Here is a 16,077-nt window from a genome sequence, read left to right as displayed (position 1 = left end):
CTGCCACAGAAGGTAGTTGAGGCCAGTTCATTGGCTATATTTAAGAGGGAGATGTGGCCCTTGTGGCTAAAGGGATCAGGGGGTATGGAGAGAAGGCAGGTACAGGATACTGAGTTGGATGATCAGCCATGATCATATTGAATGGTGGTGCAGGCTCGAAGGACCGAATGGCCTACTTCTGCACCTATTTTCTATGTTTCTATGTATTTGCAAATGTATTATTGTTTGGCCCACCACTAGTACAGGACACCAAAAGGGCAGACTGTCACAATGAGGGTGGTGTGGTCAAAGCAGAAATATCACCCATTCCTTCTTTCCCCACTTGTGCCCTCATATCATGCCTGTCTTGTATGCTTCAGTCTGCGGTTGCATTTGGAGCTCATCTCCAAGATATAAATATAACCATATAACCATATAACAATTACAGCACGGAAACAGGCCATCTCGACCCTTCTAGTCCGTGCCGAACACATAATCTCACCTAGTCCCATATACCTGCGCTCAGACCATAACCCTCCATTCCCTTCCCATCCATATAACTATCCAATTTATTTTTGAATGATAAAAACGAACCTGCCTCCACCACCTTCACTGGAAGCTCATTCCACACAGCTACCACTCTCTGAGTAAAGAAGTTCCCCCTCATGTTACCCCTAAACTTCAGTCCCTTAATTCTCATGTCATGTCCCCTTGTTTGAATCTTCCCTACTCTCAGTGGGAAAAGCCTTTCCACGTCAACTCTGTCTATCCCTCTCATCATTTAAAAAACCTCTATCAAGTCCCCCCTTAACCTTCTGCGCTCCAAAGAATAAAGCCCTAACTTGTTCAACCTTTCTCTGTAACTTAGTTGCTGAAACCCAGGCATCTAGTAAATCTCCTCTGTATTCTCTCTATTTTGTTGACATCCTAGATCTGACAACAAATGATCTGACAACCTTCCCCGTGAAAGCATGTTTGACAAACATAGGCACAAGATTTATGCTTATTTTGACACAGATGTGCTGGTAGACTGTTCATAGAACTTTTCACAGAATTGTGACTTTTAATTAGGAGAACTTAGAGAGTCATGGAATCATACAGCAGGTCAACAGCCCCTTGTCTATGCTGACCAAGATGCACCATCTACACTAGTCCCACCTGTCTGTGTTTGGCCCATATCCCTCTAAAACTTTTCTACCCATGTACCTGTTCAAAATGTATTTTAAATGTTGCCTCAACTACTTCCACTGACAGCTCGTTTCAAATACTAAATCTTTCCCCTCTCACCCTAAACCTCTTGGTTCATGATCCACTACTCTGGGTAACGTTTTCTTATACGCTGGATAAAGAACTTAAACTAGTTTTAGCATTACGCTCACGTTGAATGCATGCTACTTTAACATGTGTTCTGGAAATGGGTCAATTTTATTAGTGTTAGAAATATCCAAATTCACCAACATAAGTTCAATTCTACAATGATTCTCTTTCCAGGGTGGAGATATTTTCAGCATTACCGTGCGAACTATGACAACCCCTTTTCAGAGACTGAGCACGTGTCCTGAGGTAAGATTGAATGAAGATGTTCCCTAAAATACCCCTTTCAATGGGTACGAGGTCTGCCGGGCATCCTTATCTGTGATGACAGGTCAAAAATCTTCACCAGCAAACAATATAGTTCAAGGTATGGTGCATCTCAACTGTCACCAGACAAAGGACACAGCAGTTTTAATGAAAACTATGTGCATTTCATACACCAGCAAGGGTGGTGCACAAGGAGTGAGTGAACGCACTACACGCCTATTATCATGCTTTATCATTCATCAATTATTGTCGTGGTGTTTAATCATTAACCCCTGTGTCTCGAGTAGCTTTCTCCTGATCCTGAAAAGTATCATTCTTATGATTATACATCCTTCAGTTATTAGATATAGAAACATCCAACACTACAATTAAATCCAATCCCTTGCCATTTTGGTATCAACGCAATATTCTAAACACAACAGCATACAGTTTATATGCATCAGTAATTATTTCAGCATCAATCAACTTGGGGCAGTCATAAATCACTTCATACATAATTATTATCTAGTTCTGCAGTACATTATTAAAGAAGAATGAAGCATGTCTAGCCATATATTTACAAAGATCTGCCCTCAAGCTTCTTTGTTTCTCCCCCTCATCCTCAATATGTCCGTTTTTAATTTACTTGCGATTTTTTCCTTCACATTTTTCTTCAAATTTTCCTTCAAATTTATCATAACACTTCTGAATTATTTTCTTATAATGTTATTTTAGAATGTTTATTGGAACAAATATTAATGGATGCAGTTTAATTGTGGGCTTACATTGTCTCACTGATTTTAAATTATTTATTTTAACAAAAACATTTACCTCTTTTTAAATCTTTCCCCAGAGTGATGATGTTCCCGGATCTGAATGCAAATCTGACCTGGACTGTGAGGCTGGAGAAATGGATCAACTTGGAAATGGTACAGTGTGAAGTGACCAGGTTGTGAGGAAAGGGTGTGAAGAGGGGGGAGAAATCTGTGTCACTATTATAGCATTACATTTTGCAGATAGAGAAAATTGGGTGTAAATTTGCAGGGAACCACATGCCAGCAAGTTGGGGATTTCCACGCAGGTGTGTATGATTCTGGAGGTCCTGACGTACCAGCTGCCTTTCAGCATTCAAGTCAAGTCAAGTCAAGTCAAGTCAAGTCACATTTATTTATATAGCACATTTAAAAAACAACTCTCGTCGGCCAAAGTGCTTTACATTTGTTATAAGAATAGCACAACAAAACAAACTACATACATAGTGTTTAGTTAGAGAGAGAGAAACTACATACATATATACATATAGCCCTCGCTCAGTGGACGTCAGGAAAGGCTTGGGAGTATAGATAAGTTTTTAGTCTTGACTTAAAGGTGTCGATGGAGGGGGCAGTTCTGATGGGAAGGGGGATGCTGTTCCACAGTCTAGTCTAGGAGCTTTGCCATCACTCTGCTGTCAGGCTGGGCTCCTCACGGAGTCTTGGAACAAATCTCCAGCTTTTTATTTAAGGTACAAGGTTAATGATTAAGTTTTTAAAATATTATTTTAAGTTCATTTAATATTTTAAATCTTTCAACACAGAACACTTTAGAAAAAAACAGCACAAGAACACGGGCCCTACAGCCCACAATGCCTGTGCCGAACTTGATGCCAAGCAAACTAATTTAATCTGCCTGCACATGATCCATGCCCCTCCATTCCATGCACATCATGTGCCTATCCACAAGCCTCTTAAACACCACTATTATATCCGTCTCCACCACCAACCCTGGCAGCGCACCCCAAGCACCCACCACGCTCTGTGTAAAAAAACTGCCCCGCACATCTCCTTTAAACTTTGCCCCTTTTCACCTTAAAGCTATTCCCCGTAGTCTTTGACATTTCCACTCTGGGAAGAAGGTTCGAACTGTCTACCTTTTCTATGCCGTTCATAAGTTTACATACTTCAATCAGGTCTCCCCTCAGCCTCTGATGCTCCAGAGAACACAATCCAGGTTTGTCCAACCTTATAGCTAATACCCTCTAGTCACGTCGTCAGTATAGTAAACAATAATTTAATTTTTTTGTTTAATTATGATTGTTTTATAAACATTTGGCACTTTGATAGCTGGTTAAAACAAGTTGTAGCTAAGCCAACTGTCAATGTTTTCAGAATCATACAGCACAGAAACAGCTCCTTCGGCCCAACGTCCATTCCAATCAAGATGCTCCATCTAAGCTTGTCCCATTTGCCCCCGTTTAGTCCAGATTCCTTTAAACCTTTTCTATCCAAGTAGAAAGTGTCTTTTAAATGTTGTTATTGTACTTGCCTCCTCTGGCAGCTATTTCAATTTGCAAATCATACTCTGAGTGAAAAAGTTGCCTCTCAGGTTCCCATTAATTGTGTTGTATTGTATTGTATTCAAATTTATTGTCATTGTCTCAATTTGAGACAACGAAATGAATTTCCCTTACAGGCAGTATCATAAAAAAATCACCTAAAAAATAAATAAATAAAAAATAAATATTAAAACATATTAAAAATAAAATTGAAATTGAATTAAAAAAAAGCACAAACACAGAAAGTCCACGACACAACATAACATAACATTAATGGCACCAAGGTGAGGATGGCACCATAGTCCAGCCAGCCTCCCCTCCGTGTTCATCCGTGGTCGGGGCCTTCCGAGCACCCGCAGTCGCCGCCCCGGGTGGCCCGATGTTCATTAAAACTTTCCCCTCTCGTCTTAAACATATGCCTTCTGATTCTTGATTCCCCTATCCTGGGTAAAAGACTCCTCTCCCATGAACCCTGGCTGACCTTGGGTTCTCCCCTGAATCCTGCATTCCTCCATCATCTACACAAATCACAACTTTTCTACCCTTGAGTTTCACACTTTGCATTTATCCTTTTGGGTTCATACCCATCTTTTCATCTCCCGCCTTTGTCCAACAATCTTGAACATTCAAATTAGTTAATCTGAAAGACCCATGTTTGTACTCCAAATGTCATATAAAGCTCCGTTACCTAATTCCTAATTTGTACCAAATTTCGTACACCTAATACTCATGTCCATTCTGACCATTGTTGCCTACCAGTGGTTGTTTCTCAGTGCCCATCATTGTGTTCACTCAGGCCAATAACCTCCAAGATCTTCATTCTTCATTTGTTCCTGTCTTTTGCAAGTTCCATTTTATAATGAAGGGTCTTGACCCGAAACGTCTCCTATTCCTTTTCTCCAGAGATTATTAATGTTTAATGTTTTATGTATCATACGTAACTGTCACTGTTGTCATGTTGTCACTTGTGGGTGGAGCACCAAGGCAAATTCCTTGCATGTGAATACTTGGACAATAAAATTATTCATACATTCATTCATCCATTTATTTATTCCTTCATTCATTCAATCAATCATCATTCATTCATTCATTCAAGCATCCATTCATACATTCATTCATTCATTCGTCCATTCATTCATTCAATCATCATTCATACTGCCTGACCCGCTGAGCTGCTCCAGCATGTTGTGCCTATCATTAGAGACCATTCTTTCTGCTGCCCAGGACATAAGCTGTGAAATTTTCTTGCCGTATCTTTCTGTTTTCCTAAATCTTTTACATCCTATCTCTGAATAAGATTTTTTATCACTCTTTGTAATATTTTCTCATTTGGCTCAAAGTGTCAAATTCATAAGATTTGTGACCGTGGATGGTTTAAAATAAATGGTTTAAATTTATTTGGACACAATATAAATTCAAAATATCGTTGCTACTATTCTCATACTCCATCAACTCAGACTTCAATTTTCCTTTGGGGGGGGTGGGAAGGTTAGGAGGAGTTTGGAATTATTGTCAGTAATTACCCGAGGCTTTGCTGGTCTTATTTGCAAAAAATATGGTTCGCTTTGCAAAGGAGATTCAATAACCTGCTCACCATGAAGTGTGAGGTTCAAACTCCCCAACATCAACATGCTGGAAACATCATTATACGCAAGGTGTCCAGTGAAACAAGTTTCCTGAACAGTCATTTTACCAAAAATTGTTCTGTAAACAAAATTAAGTTTTTGTTGCTGTAACTAATATTCTCAAATGCTTCTCCTGTACAGGAATTAAAACGGGGAGATGTGTAATTTTCCGTGACATGAATAAGACATGCGAGGTCGAAGCGTGGTGCCCAGCGGAGAATGAAATAAACATGAGGTTTCTGTAAAATACTTCATAGTTATTGCTTATTACTGATCCCTAGACTGCTCACTATCTTAGAAAAAACTTTCTGCTGTAGTTGTGGGGCCAAAGCCATCATTGACAATGAGATGTTGAAGGTCCACGCCAGCCACAGCCTAGCTCGGGCCCGGCGCTTGGTGGGGAGGCCTGCTCTGGTAGGTGCTGTGCTGCCTCTACCCCCTCCCCCCCCTCCCCCTCCCGGGGCAGAGAAAGAGAGAGCGAGGGGGGGGGAGAGAGGGGGATGGGAGGGGGGGGGAGGGGGGGGGGGGGGGGGAGTAGAGGGGGGGGGGGGGGTAGGGTAGAGGGGGGGGGGAGGGGGGGAGGAGGAGGGGGGGGGGGGGAGGGGGCCCTTCCTCTCTCCTCTCCCCCCCCCTCTCTGCCCCCCCTCCCTCCCTCTGCCCCCCCCCCCCCCCCCTCACTAGGGAGTGGTGAATATTGGGACCTATGGGTGAGTGGTGGAGTATTGCGTTCAGGAACCAGCCCTCCCCTGTAACGCCTCGCACCCCCCCCCCTCATCTCTCTACCTCCCTCCCTCTCTACCCCCCCCCCCAATCTCTAACCCCTCCCTCTCTCTCTAACCCCTCCCCTCTCTCTCTAACCCCTCCCCTCTCTCTCTAACCCCTCCCCTCTCTCTCTAACCCCCTCCCCTCTCTCTCTAACCCCTCCCCTCTCTCTCTAACCCCTCCCCTCCCTCTCTAACCCCTCCCCTCCCTCTCCACCCTACCTCTCTCATAAAATGCTGGGAATACTCAGCAAGCCAGGCAGCATCTGTGGAAGGAGAAGCACAGGTAGAGGTTTCAGTCCAAGATCTCTCATCAGAATTGGTTGAGAGGAAAAAACATAGAGTTAAGTTGCAGAAAGAATGGAGGAAATAATGGATTGGACAAAGGAAATGTTTTTGAAAGGTTGAGGCAAGAATTGTCATGGCGATAGCCTATTAATTAATAGTTGATTGGTTAATGAGATAAATTAAAGAGAAAGAGAGCATATTAAAGACTATTAAATCCAGTCCAATCAAATTAACTAACAAGATGGAACTGAGATGGCTGGGCAGATGGTAGTTGCAATTTGCAGGTAACAGTTGGGCTAAAGGACCTGTCCCTGTAATATACTATTCTGTGTTTTATGCCAACATTGGTGGACCCCACTATGGGATCACATCTACAGAATGTTTTGGATTCAAGGATCCTGAGCTGAGGATCGAGAAGGAGACTAAATTTATCTGTGACACATCAGAGAGGGGGAGAATTACCTGCATATTATGTTGCCAATGGCAGTCGCGCCGCTTAGAATAAGTTCTACAAGTTTGGCCTTACCTTTTTATTAGCTGCTCAATTAGCCAATATTGATCACTCAACCAATCCAACGTCTGTCTTTTGCTATCTCCCACTGTTGCTCTGACAATGAGGTAGACTTGATGGGAATGGGGATTGGGACTGCAAACTGTCCCATGTGCCAGAAGCCATTCAAGTATGTGGAGAAAATAGTTATGGGAGACAGCATAGTTAGGAGAACAAACAGTGTTATCTAAAGTAAAGAGGGAGTCCTGAAAGATGTGTGATCTGCCCAGTGCTAGGATTTTGGCAATCCCCTCGGCTGGAGAGGACCTAGAATTGGAAAGGGGAGAATCCTGTTATTGTGGTCCATAGCTGCATAGATCGGACGGGGAGGAAAGTTTTGCTGAGCAATAATGAGCAGCTTGGGGCAAAATTGAAAAGCGGGACAAGGGTAAACACATTGTTAAAGGTCCTGAGGAAGCAAGGATCACCACATGGTAGAATTCAAAATACACTTTGAGGGAGATCTTTCTGGTCCAATGGCACACTGCACATCAACAAAATAAAACTCAGGTTTAAACATTAATTTCTTTGATCATAAACATGGTTTGATTTTGCTGGAGGTCGACAGCAACACAAAGAAATTGCCAAAGCAGTTTTCTAATTTCTCTTGTTTCTACTGTAAGTTAGCTGTTCTATTAGAAAATGTAATTGTGTTCTAAAACCAGGTTTCTCTTTTCTTGCAGAGACTCAGTACTGGAAGGAGTACAGAATCTTACTTTGTTCATCAAGAACAGCATTAATTTCCCGAGGTTTGGGTTCTCAAAGTAAGGTGGAACTTGTTGCTGTGACATGTATTGCAGGCTCGGGATGTTTTGTGCATTTAGGAATTAGTGGCAGACGTTGATCATCTTTCTTGATGTTCAGCAAGGAAGACAGCAAAGGGGGCGCTGTCCTGTGCCCGGCTGCCCAGCCAGCAGCTGTCTGTCTCTTCATCTTTTTATTTTTATTTTTAGTTAGTTAAAGTGTTTTGTTGGAGGTCTAGACTTTTTTTATGTGGGGGGGGGGGGGAAGAAGGGGGGAAACTACCTTTCAGGGTCCCTACCTGGTCGGAGAGGCAGCTTTTCTCCGGGCTGCAGCTTCGACCCGTCGTCGCGGCGGGTTTCCTGTCGGGGACCGCTCAGAACCACAGCTTCGGCGGCGGCACAGCGCTGGAGCGCTATCGCGGAGCGGGCGATGCCTTGCCCCGGTCGCCGCGCTGGAACTCCGGTGAGCTGAGACCGCCGGGTAAAACATCGCGGAGCTGCGGGACTGTGGAGCGGCCAGCTGCGGGCGGCGGCGCCGAAGTTAACATCGGGAGCCTGGGATCTCGCGACGAGATCGCCAGTTGTGGAGCTCCAACTGGCGCGGCCTTGTCAGCTTCGGAAGCCGCGGCCTCCAGTACGGAAGCGGCCATTCCAGGGTTCCCAGGCCGCTGGGAGGACTCTCCCGACGCCGGAGCAACATCACCCGGCGAGAACGGCCAGGAACATCGGGCCTCCGTAGAGGCAACTGTGGAGGCCTCAATAGGCCCGACTATGGGTGAACTGGGGTTGGGGACTGGACTTTGTGCCTTCCCTCATGGTGGGAGCCATTGTGGGGGGATGTTCTATGTGTTTAAGACTCTCATTGGTGTTATGTCTGTATTCTTTTTTTTGTGTGCTGCAAAATGGCAAAAAGCATTTCACTTCACTGCACCTCGGTGTATGTGAATGTGACTAATAAAATACCTTTGATACCTTTGAAAGGCATGTTCACCATGCAGATGTGGAATGGGATTTTATTGACTGGTATTTATGTTTCCAGATTAATGAGGGGTACATGCAGGTGAATTTTATATACATGTGGGCTATCATTGAGGAATATTGATGGGAATTTCATCCAGGGTTATTTTAGTTTACTGCTGTAGCTTTGTTAGTGGATATGAGTATTTCCTAAGTTAAAGTGGATAATTGATATTGTCTCTCAGACAATGCCAGGTGCATTTATTTATTTAACCTGGGCTCCCAGTTTAAAAAGAGGAATTCTGATATTTAGTTATAGAGCTCTTGTTATTGGATAATATGAAGCAATGAACACTATTTAAGAGTTGAAAGGATGTTCAATTTATTTCATTTATTGAAGAAAGTAATATTTTAAGATACCATCAGACTTGTTTGTCATGGGTAGTATTAAATTATTTATTCAATCATATTATATCTCCTTTTCACATATTTATTCCCAGAGGAAATATTCAGAAAAGTTCAAAACTAAATTGCACGTTTGATGAGGACACCAACCTCTACTGTCCCATTTTCCCAATTGGCTTCATTGCTGAAAAAGCCGGAGAGAGTTTTGATAACCTCCGCGAAAAGGTACGACGATTTAAATATGTTAACTCTTCCATAAACATTTGCTGACAAAATGCCTGGAGAGATGGTGGAAGCACAGATACGAAAGCAACGTTTAAGAAGAATTCAGACAGATGTATGAACAGGCAAGAAATAGAGGGATACAGACCATGTACAGACAGATGCCATTAGTTAGAATAGCACCATGGTTGGCCATACACACAATGGGCTGAAGGGCCTGTTCCTGTCTTCTACTATTCTATGCTTGTGTCATTTCTCTTTATGAATTCTCACACATTATCTCTAGTTCCCGTTACTTTTATGGCAGTGTATTTGAATAACGTGTGTGTGACTGTTAAAATAAAATACAAAAAAACAATGTTATTTTGAGATGAGACTGTTCCTATGTTGGCAACGTGCTCTATCCTCCTATCCTCTTAGAAATGACTGCATCACATGTAATTTTTATATGCTCCTACATTTCTTCTGGTAATTTGTGTCACTATACCCCGAGATCTTAGGTCTTCCACTTTGCACATTTTCGATGTGACTTCCTCCTTCCACTGAACATGTAACATCTTATACTTATCTCAACTAAACTAAGTTTGGCGATTACACATTCACTCTCTGGTTTCTGATATCTTCAATTGTCAGAAAGCTTTGAAGGGCAGCCCAGTCAAGTTCACCCTCTTGTATTCCTTTCCCAAAGTCAAATACAAGCCAGAATTACCAACAGGAGGGTTTTACCCCCCTCTCTCCATTAAACCCCACTCCAATTAGTTTGACCTGTTGTCCAGTAACTGGCCATATAATGGCTCACATGTAAGGTAGTTACATGAGAGGGTGAAAAGGAAATTTATGGTAAGGAATGTTGCAACAAGGATATTTGGAATCTACAACTGGACTGCAATAAAGTGAGCGATTGGGCAAAAACTCAGCAAATGCAGTTTCATGTAGGAAAGTGTAAACTTATGCACTTCAATAAGGGGAGTCTAGGATAGACTTATCTAAATGGGCAAAGATTGCAGATAAGTGAAGTACATCTCGGCGCGCTTGTGCATGAATTACAAAAGGCAGGGTGCAAACACAGCAAGTGTATGGAGGGTGAATGGCATATTCGCCTTTATCATAAGAGGGTTGGAGTTGCGAAATGGGTCATTTGCATTACGTTGTACAGGGTGCAGGTGAGGCCACATCTCAAGAACTGAATACTGTTGTTGTCCCCTGACCTAAGAAAGGATAGGATAGAATTGAAAGCGATCACCCTGCATTGTTCTCTGGAGTTTTGAATAATGAAGAGTGATCTTATTAAAACACAAATGATCCAGAGGGGACATGACAAGATAGATGCCAAGATGTTCCCATAATTGGGAAGAATTCAAACAAGGGGGTATACTTACAATATTAGAGGGTGGTCATTTAAAATTGAGGTGCATATAAGTTTCTTATTGCAGAGTTCTGATTTTCTGAATTTTCTGAAATTCTCTACCTCAGTGGAGCTCAATCATTGAGTGTATTTAAAGAAGTACATTTTTGAATATTCAGAGCAGAAGACACAATATGCGGGTGTGAGGGTGTGTGTCAGCGAGAGAGAAACCGATGGTAGTGTTTCACACAAAGGTATAATGGAGAAACATTTTCAACTTAAGAAAAAACAACCTTAACAAGAGAATGTAAATCAATCATTAGTCAGTTCATGAAAAGCTTACGTTGTAGTAGTTCTAGGCAAGTGGCACAAAACATGTGTATTATGAATTATCATCACAATTAAATGGGAGAGCAATACTTGTTGATGCTTTGATCTAATTGACTTTACCTTGGCTCTTGGTCCTCCAAAATATTTCAAATGGTATTTAAACTGGATTTAACCTGTTTGTTTCTGTACACTGCAGGGAGGAGTTCTGGGAGTAATTATAAACTGGGTGTGTGATCTGGATAAAGATGCTTCCGAATGCAACCCTCAATATTCCTTTAGAAAACTGAATTCAGGATATAACTTCAGGTCAGTTCATCCTTGATTTTCAGGACTTCAATGTGTGTAAATTTGCTTCATGTTGCTACGTTAGCATTCAGGTTGCTCTAAAAATGCAGTCTCTGCAGCCTCCACAGTTGTGTGTTACCTGTGCAAAGTTATCATGAACCCGTGAGCTTCAGCACTGAGTAACATGTTAAAATATATTAAGAATTCTTGAGTCCAAAAGTCATTCAAGCATTAGATATTCGTAGAAATTACAAAATACATTTGTTTCATTCTGGAGAATGGCCAGTTTAGTGGCCCGCAATCAGGATAATAATTAAAAATCTATTGCAAATATTCATGGAAACATGGAAACTTGGGTTTCAGTGATTGCAATCTTTTTCACTAAGATAGTTCCATGGGGTTCCATGATTCCTAGATTTCTACCAAAGCATTTCTGACTCACGTCCCACATTTCACCTTCTGTGAACTTGACAAACTCTATATCTGCCCTGATTTGCACTGTGCTGTTCGCACAACTCTCCTGGTATCATTGGTTCCCATTTTACCATCATTTTATTTTAACAAAAAACTTTTTTTCAATATGGTGCTCGAACCGTATTATCTCTAATTCTTTTTGTAAGACTCAGCCATGCTTCAATTATGACTTATTAAGCTGCCCAATTTTATTTGTTTATGTCTGTGTCAACGGCCAAGAGGAAAGGCTTAAAATTCCCTCTTTATTCTTTCCACTTCACTACCTCACTGTCTCCCTACGAGATGCGTTAAAGCCTGTGTCTCTGATCAAGTTTCTGTTGAATTCCCTTAATTACCGTGGATGTCTTTCCTATGTTGCAAGTCCTTTGTGTTCAGATTCCCTTCTGACAGTGACTATTAAATTTGACTTTAGCACTATTTTTGAGTAGTCAATTCCAGATCATCAAAAGTAACAAAAACAAATATACCATCAACCATTCTGCTTCATAGAAGCTGAATCTTATATTTGTGTGCTTCAGTTACTGACCCTTCAATCTAGTAGAAACTGCTTCTCCCCACGGACCTTTCTATCCTCCATTGTCAGAATGCGGCTAAATGCAAACTGGAGGAACAGCATCTCATATTTCGCTTGGGCAGCTTACTGCCCAGTGGTATGAATATTGATTTCTCTCACTTCAGGTAGCCCCGGCATTCCCTCTGTCTATCCCTCTCCCACGCAAGTTGCACCAGCTTCTCACTTTCACCCTACAAACAGCTTACAATGGCCCGTTTCCTTTATCATTATTACATTTTTGCATATCTTTCATTCATTGTTCTTTATCTCTCCACATCTGTCTGTATCTCTCGATTCCCTAACCCTAACCAGTCTGAAGAAGGGTCTCGACTTAAAACGTCACGCATTCCTTCTCTCCAGAGATGATACCTGTCCCGCTGAGTTACTCCAGCTTTTGTGTCCATCTTCGGTTTAAACCAGCATCTGCAGTTTATCTACACACGCAGAAATTGTATGAACAGTTCTCAGGAACAGAACACTTGTGTAACTCGGGGATTATCTACACTGCACAAATTCCGTGTGATGCGATATTTCCTAAAACTGTCCATACAATTTCTGCGTCAAAAATATGATGAGATTCTTCTGCATAAACCCCCACTGTATTACACCACATACACTTGCTACAATGATTTCATTTAATTGAATTATCAATCCGTCGCTGTCCATAATTAAACTCATTGAATGAACAGATGGGATGTTACATTATTATTATTTTATATTGTGAGCTTGAAAAATGCTGGCAGGATTAGCATAAAATCAGTTTCCTGTGAACCAGGCCATGTGTAACCCAGATGCCCCTGCACTGCTAAAAGCATTTAGGTGTGACCATCAAACAAAGCCCTGCAGCTACAATAATTGTTCTTTTCCTCTTGTAATTTTTCATCTGACTGCTAGGCATACAAAGTACTTCATGGAGAACGGTGTTGAATATAGGACCTTGACTAAAGTATTTGGGTTAAGAATTGACATTATCGTCCACGGTGAGGTAAACTCAGTTTTATATTATTATGTATTTTGAATAAAATAACTGCTTATAGTTTAGTAAACATCTGAAAAAAGAATATAACACTGATGTTCATATAATGTGTAATTTTTTTTGTGAGTAGTCCTGCTTGTAGGTTAAGGCTTTAAAGGATCCCACAGCTTCTCTCCATTTCAGTTCCCATCATCATTACCGACATAATTGGAGATCGGGATTAGTGTCGAGGGTTACAAGGATCAGTGTGCCAGGATACACGGACGTGATGGGCTGGAGAATCTATAGCTCAAATATTATTTTTTTCCCCACTGACCAGTTCAAATTCTTCTCTATTGATAACCCCTGTACAGGAATGATGCAAGGCTAATTTTTTCACTTGGCTGAAGTGACCAGAACTACTTTCAGTTTCAAAATAAGCAAATGATTATTCAAGACTGACCCGAGATCTTGTAACCCAGGGGTTCTGGGGAGAGGCTGGAGAATGGAGTTGAGACGGAAAGATAGATCAGACATGATTGAATGGCAGCGTAGACGTGATGGGCCAAAGGGCCTAATTACTGCTCCTATCACATATGAACCCAAAGGGAAATGAATCTTTGAAATTATCTATTCCAAAGGACCTTGGCTGTTCATTGACTATTTCGTGGCAGAAATCAACAGATTTTCAAGAAATCAAGGCATATATGGTTAGTCAGGGAAAAGGTGTGAGGGAAAATACCAGCCATGATCTTATTGAATGGTCGAGATGGCACGAAAGATGGAATAGCCTACTCCTGTTTCGTGTGTTCTTATCATGACAAATGGATGTGCTCCAACAAAGTGCTTCTTGAGCTCCTCAACTCTTGCTTTTCACATGCTCGGCAACTCATTCTTCTCACTGAGTTTCACCTAAACTCCATACTGGTGGGCTGAGTCCAACCCTAACAGGCCGTGAATATGCTGGAGTGTCTTGTTCTCTGGTGTCTGCTCATAACATCGACTGCCAACTGACACAGAAGATAGGTGTGTGAGAACATCACCTCTTACTGTTCCACTCCAACTCATACACCATCCTGACTCGGGAGTACATCGCTATTTCATCATCATTGCTGCACCCAGCTCAGGGATTTCCCTACCCATTGGGGGAGCACTTTCACCAGAAGAAATGTAGCCATTCAGGGAAAAGTCTCACCACGACTTTCGAGGGCAAATTCACACAGGCAATAAATGCAGTGATTGCTGGAATTGCCCTAATCTTTAAAAAAAAAAAGCAATTAATAAACTAAAATAATATTCAAGCTTTTGTTTGACCAGGTCTTTTGATCAAGTCACTCACGTGTTGCTTATGAAGTTGGTTTCCAGCCTGGAAGCTGAGCAGCACTGCAGAGGGAGTTTAAAAAAAAGTATTTTAAAGCAAGTGGGAACCTTGGACCTTAGTATTGAGATGTTGAAGATGTCTGCAAAAACAGTATGTCCACACAGATTTTAAGAACAGAACCAGGCACATTATCAGGGTCAGACAATTTACAAGGGTTTATCCTCGTGAAGTTTCTTCTGACATCGGCCTCCGTGACTGAGATTACAATGTGTCGGGAGCTTTGTGGCCAGAGTGTAGTCGTGAAGCAGGAAACAAGCAGGCTCTTCGGCCCAATTTGCGTATGCCAACCAAGATGCCCCATCTACACTGGTCACACCTGCCTGCATCTAAATCTTTCCTGTCCATGTACCTGTCCAAATGTCTTTTAAATGTGATACTATCTGCCTCAATGAATTTGTAATATTGACACACTAATTCTAGCAGGAGTTTTATTTGGGAGGTTTTATTGTTTCTTATATTCTTAACTTCAAATGTTTAAATCAGTGTATTAATTAACTAATAATGTATCAGTTGCAAGAATACAAACGAGCTTTGTAGCACTTTCCGTGTGTTCAGAGTACACTGGCCAATCTGACGTGTTGCAGTATGACAAATTCTTGTCAATAATATACAATTATTAACCTGCCTATTAACAGAAACATTTAGAATATCAAGATCTTGAATTTCCAGGCACAAGTGACCATTTTCATTGGTTAAAGCAACCTCCTAAACGTGCACAGAAAGGATTTGTCATGGAAGTATCACCTCTCTACTTTGAAAGATGCCAAGCAAAGCCCAAATATCTTTTGCATTATATCCAAGATTTGTAGGATAAAGGATTAGAAAAGCACTATCCGAATGACTTCAGTTTCACACTGCAATGGTGCCTGTCAAAGATGCATGCTTTGTAATTAGAATGTTTATTGCAATAAAAAGGAAATTAAGTACATAGAATTGAAGTAAATAGAAAACTAAAGTATTTCTTTCCATTACAAGGCAGGAAAATTTAATATCGTTCCAACGATAATTAATGTCGCTTCAGCTCTCACATCCATTGGGATTGTAAGTACCTTTGTTTATATTTAACACTGATGAATCAAGTGCAGTATTACTCAAAGTCATAGTATGCACATCTTTGCAATTACAGGAATTTCATCCCACATTCTGATGTATCGCAATGGTACTTGCGATGACATTAAGAATGAGTGATGCAGTATTCAATTGCTGTAGGTAAATGTATAGATTGGAAATTGTAGATGGTGTTGAGAAATTGTGCTTTTCAAAGAATGTTGTTTCTTTGTTTAAGAAAGGAAATTGGAGATAAACGGGAAATTCTGGACTGGTGAGCCTTACATCAGTGATAGAAAATGA

General features: G+C 41.4%; 1 protein-coding gene across 1 annotated transcript in view; it reads left to right on the top strand.

Annotated features, from left to right (window-relative positions):
- LOC129709486 (P2X purinoceptor 2-like) overlaps positions 1-16,077 on the top strand; it is a 31,453-nt gene that overhangs the window by 10,279 nt on the left and 5,097 nt on the right. The window contains 8 exon segments of the mRNA XM_055655910.1: positions 1,471-1,542; positions 2,393-2,468; positions 5,620-5,713; positions 7,761-7,841; positions 9,278-9,407; positions 11,276-11,385; positions 13,286-13,376; positions 15,703-15,768. Of these exon segments, the coding sequence (XP_055511885.1) occupies positions 1,471-1,542; positions 2,393-2,468; positions 5,620-5,713; positions 7,761-7,841; positions 9,278-9,407; positions 11,276-11,385; positions 13,286-13,376; positions 15,703-15,768 (720 nt within the window).

Source organism: Leucoraja erinacea, chromosome 25 (assembly GCF_028641065.1).
Source record: "Leucoraja erinacea ecotype New England chromosome 25, Leri_hhj_1, whole genome shotgun sequence".
NCBI lineage: Eukaryota > Metazoa > Chordata > Chondrichthyes > Rajiformes > Rajidae > Leucoraja > Leucoraja erinaceus.
Note: the sequence above shows the minus strand (reverse complement) of the source record. Positions and strands in the feature narration are given on the sequence as shown.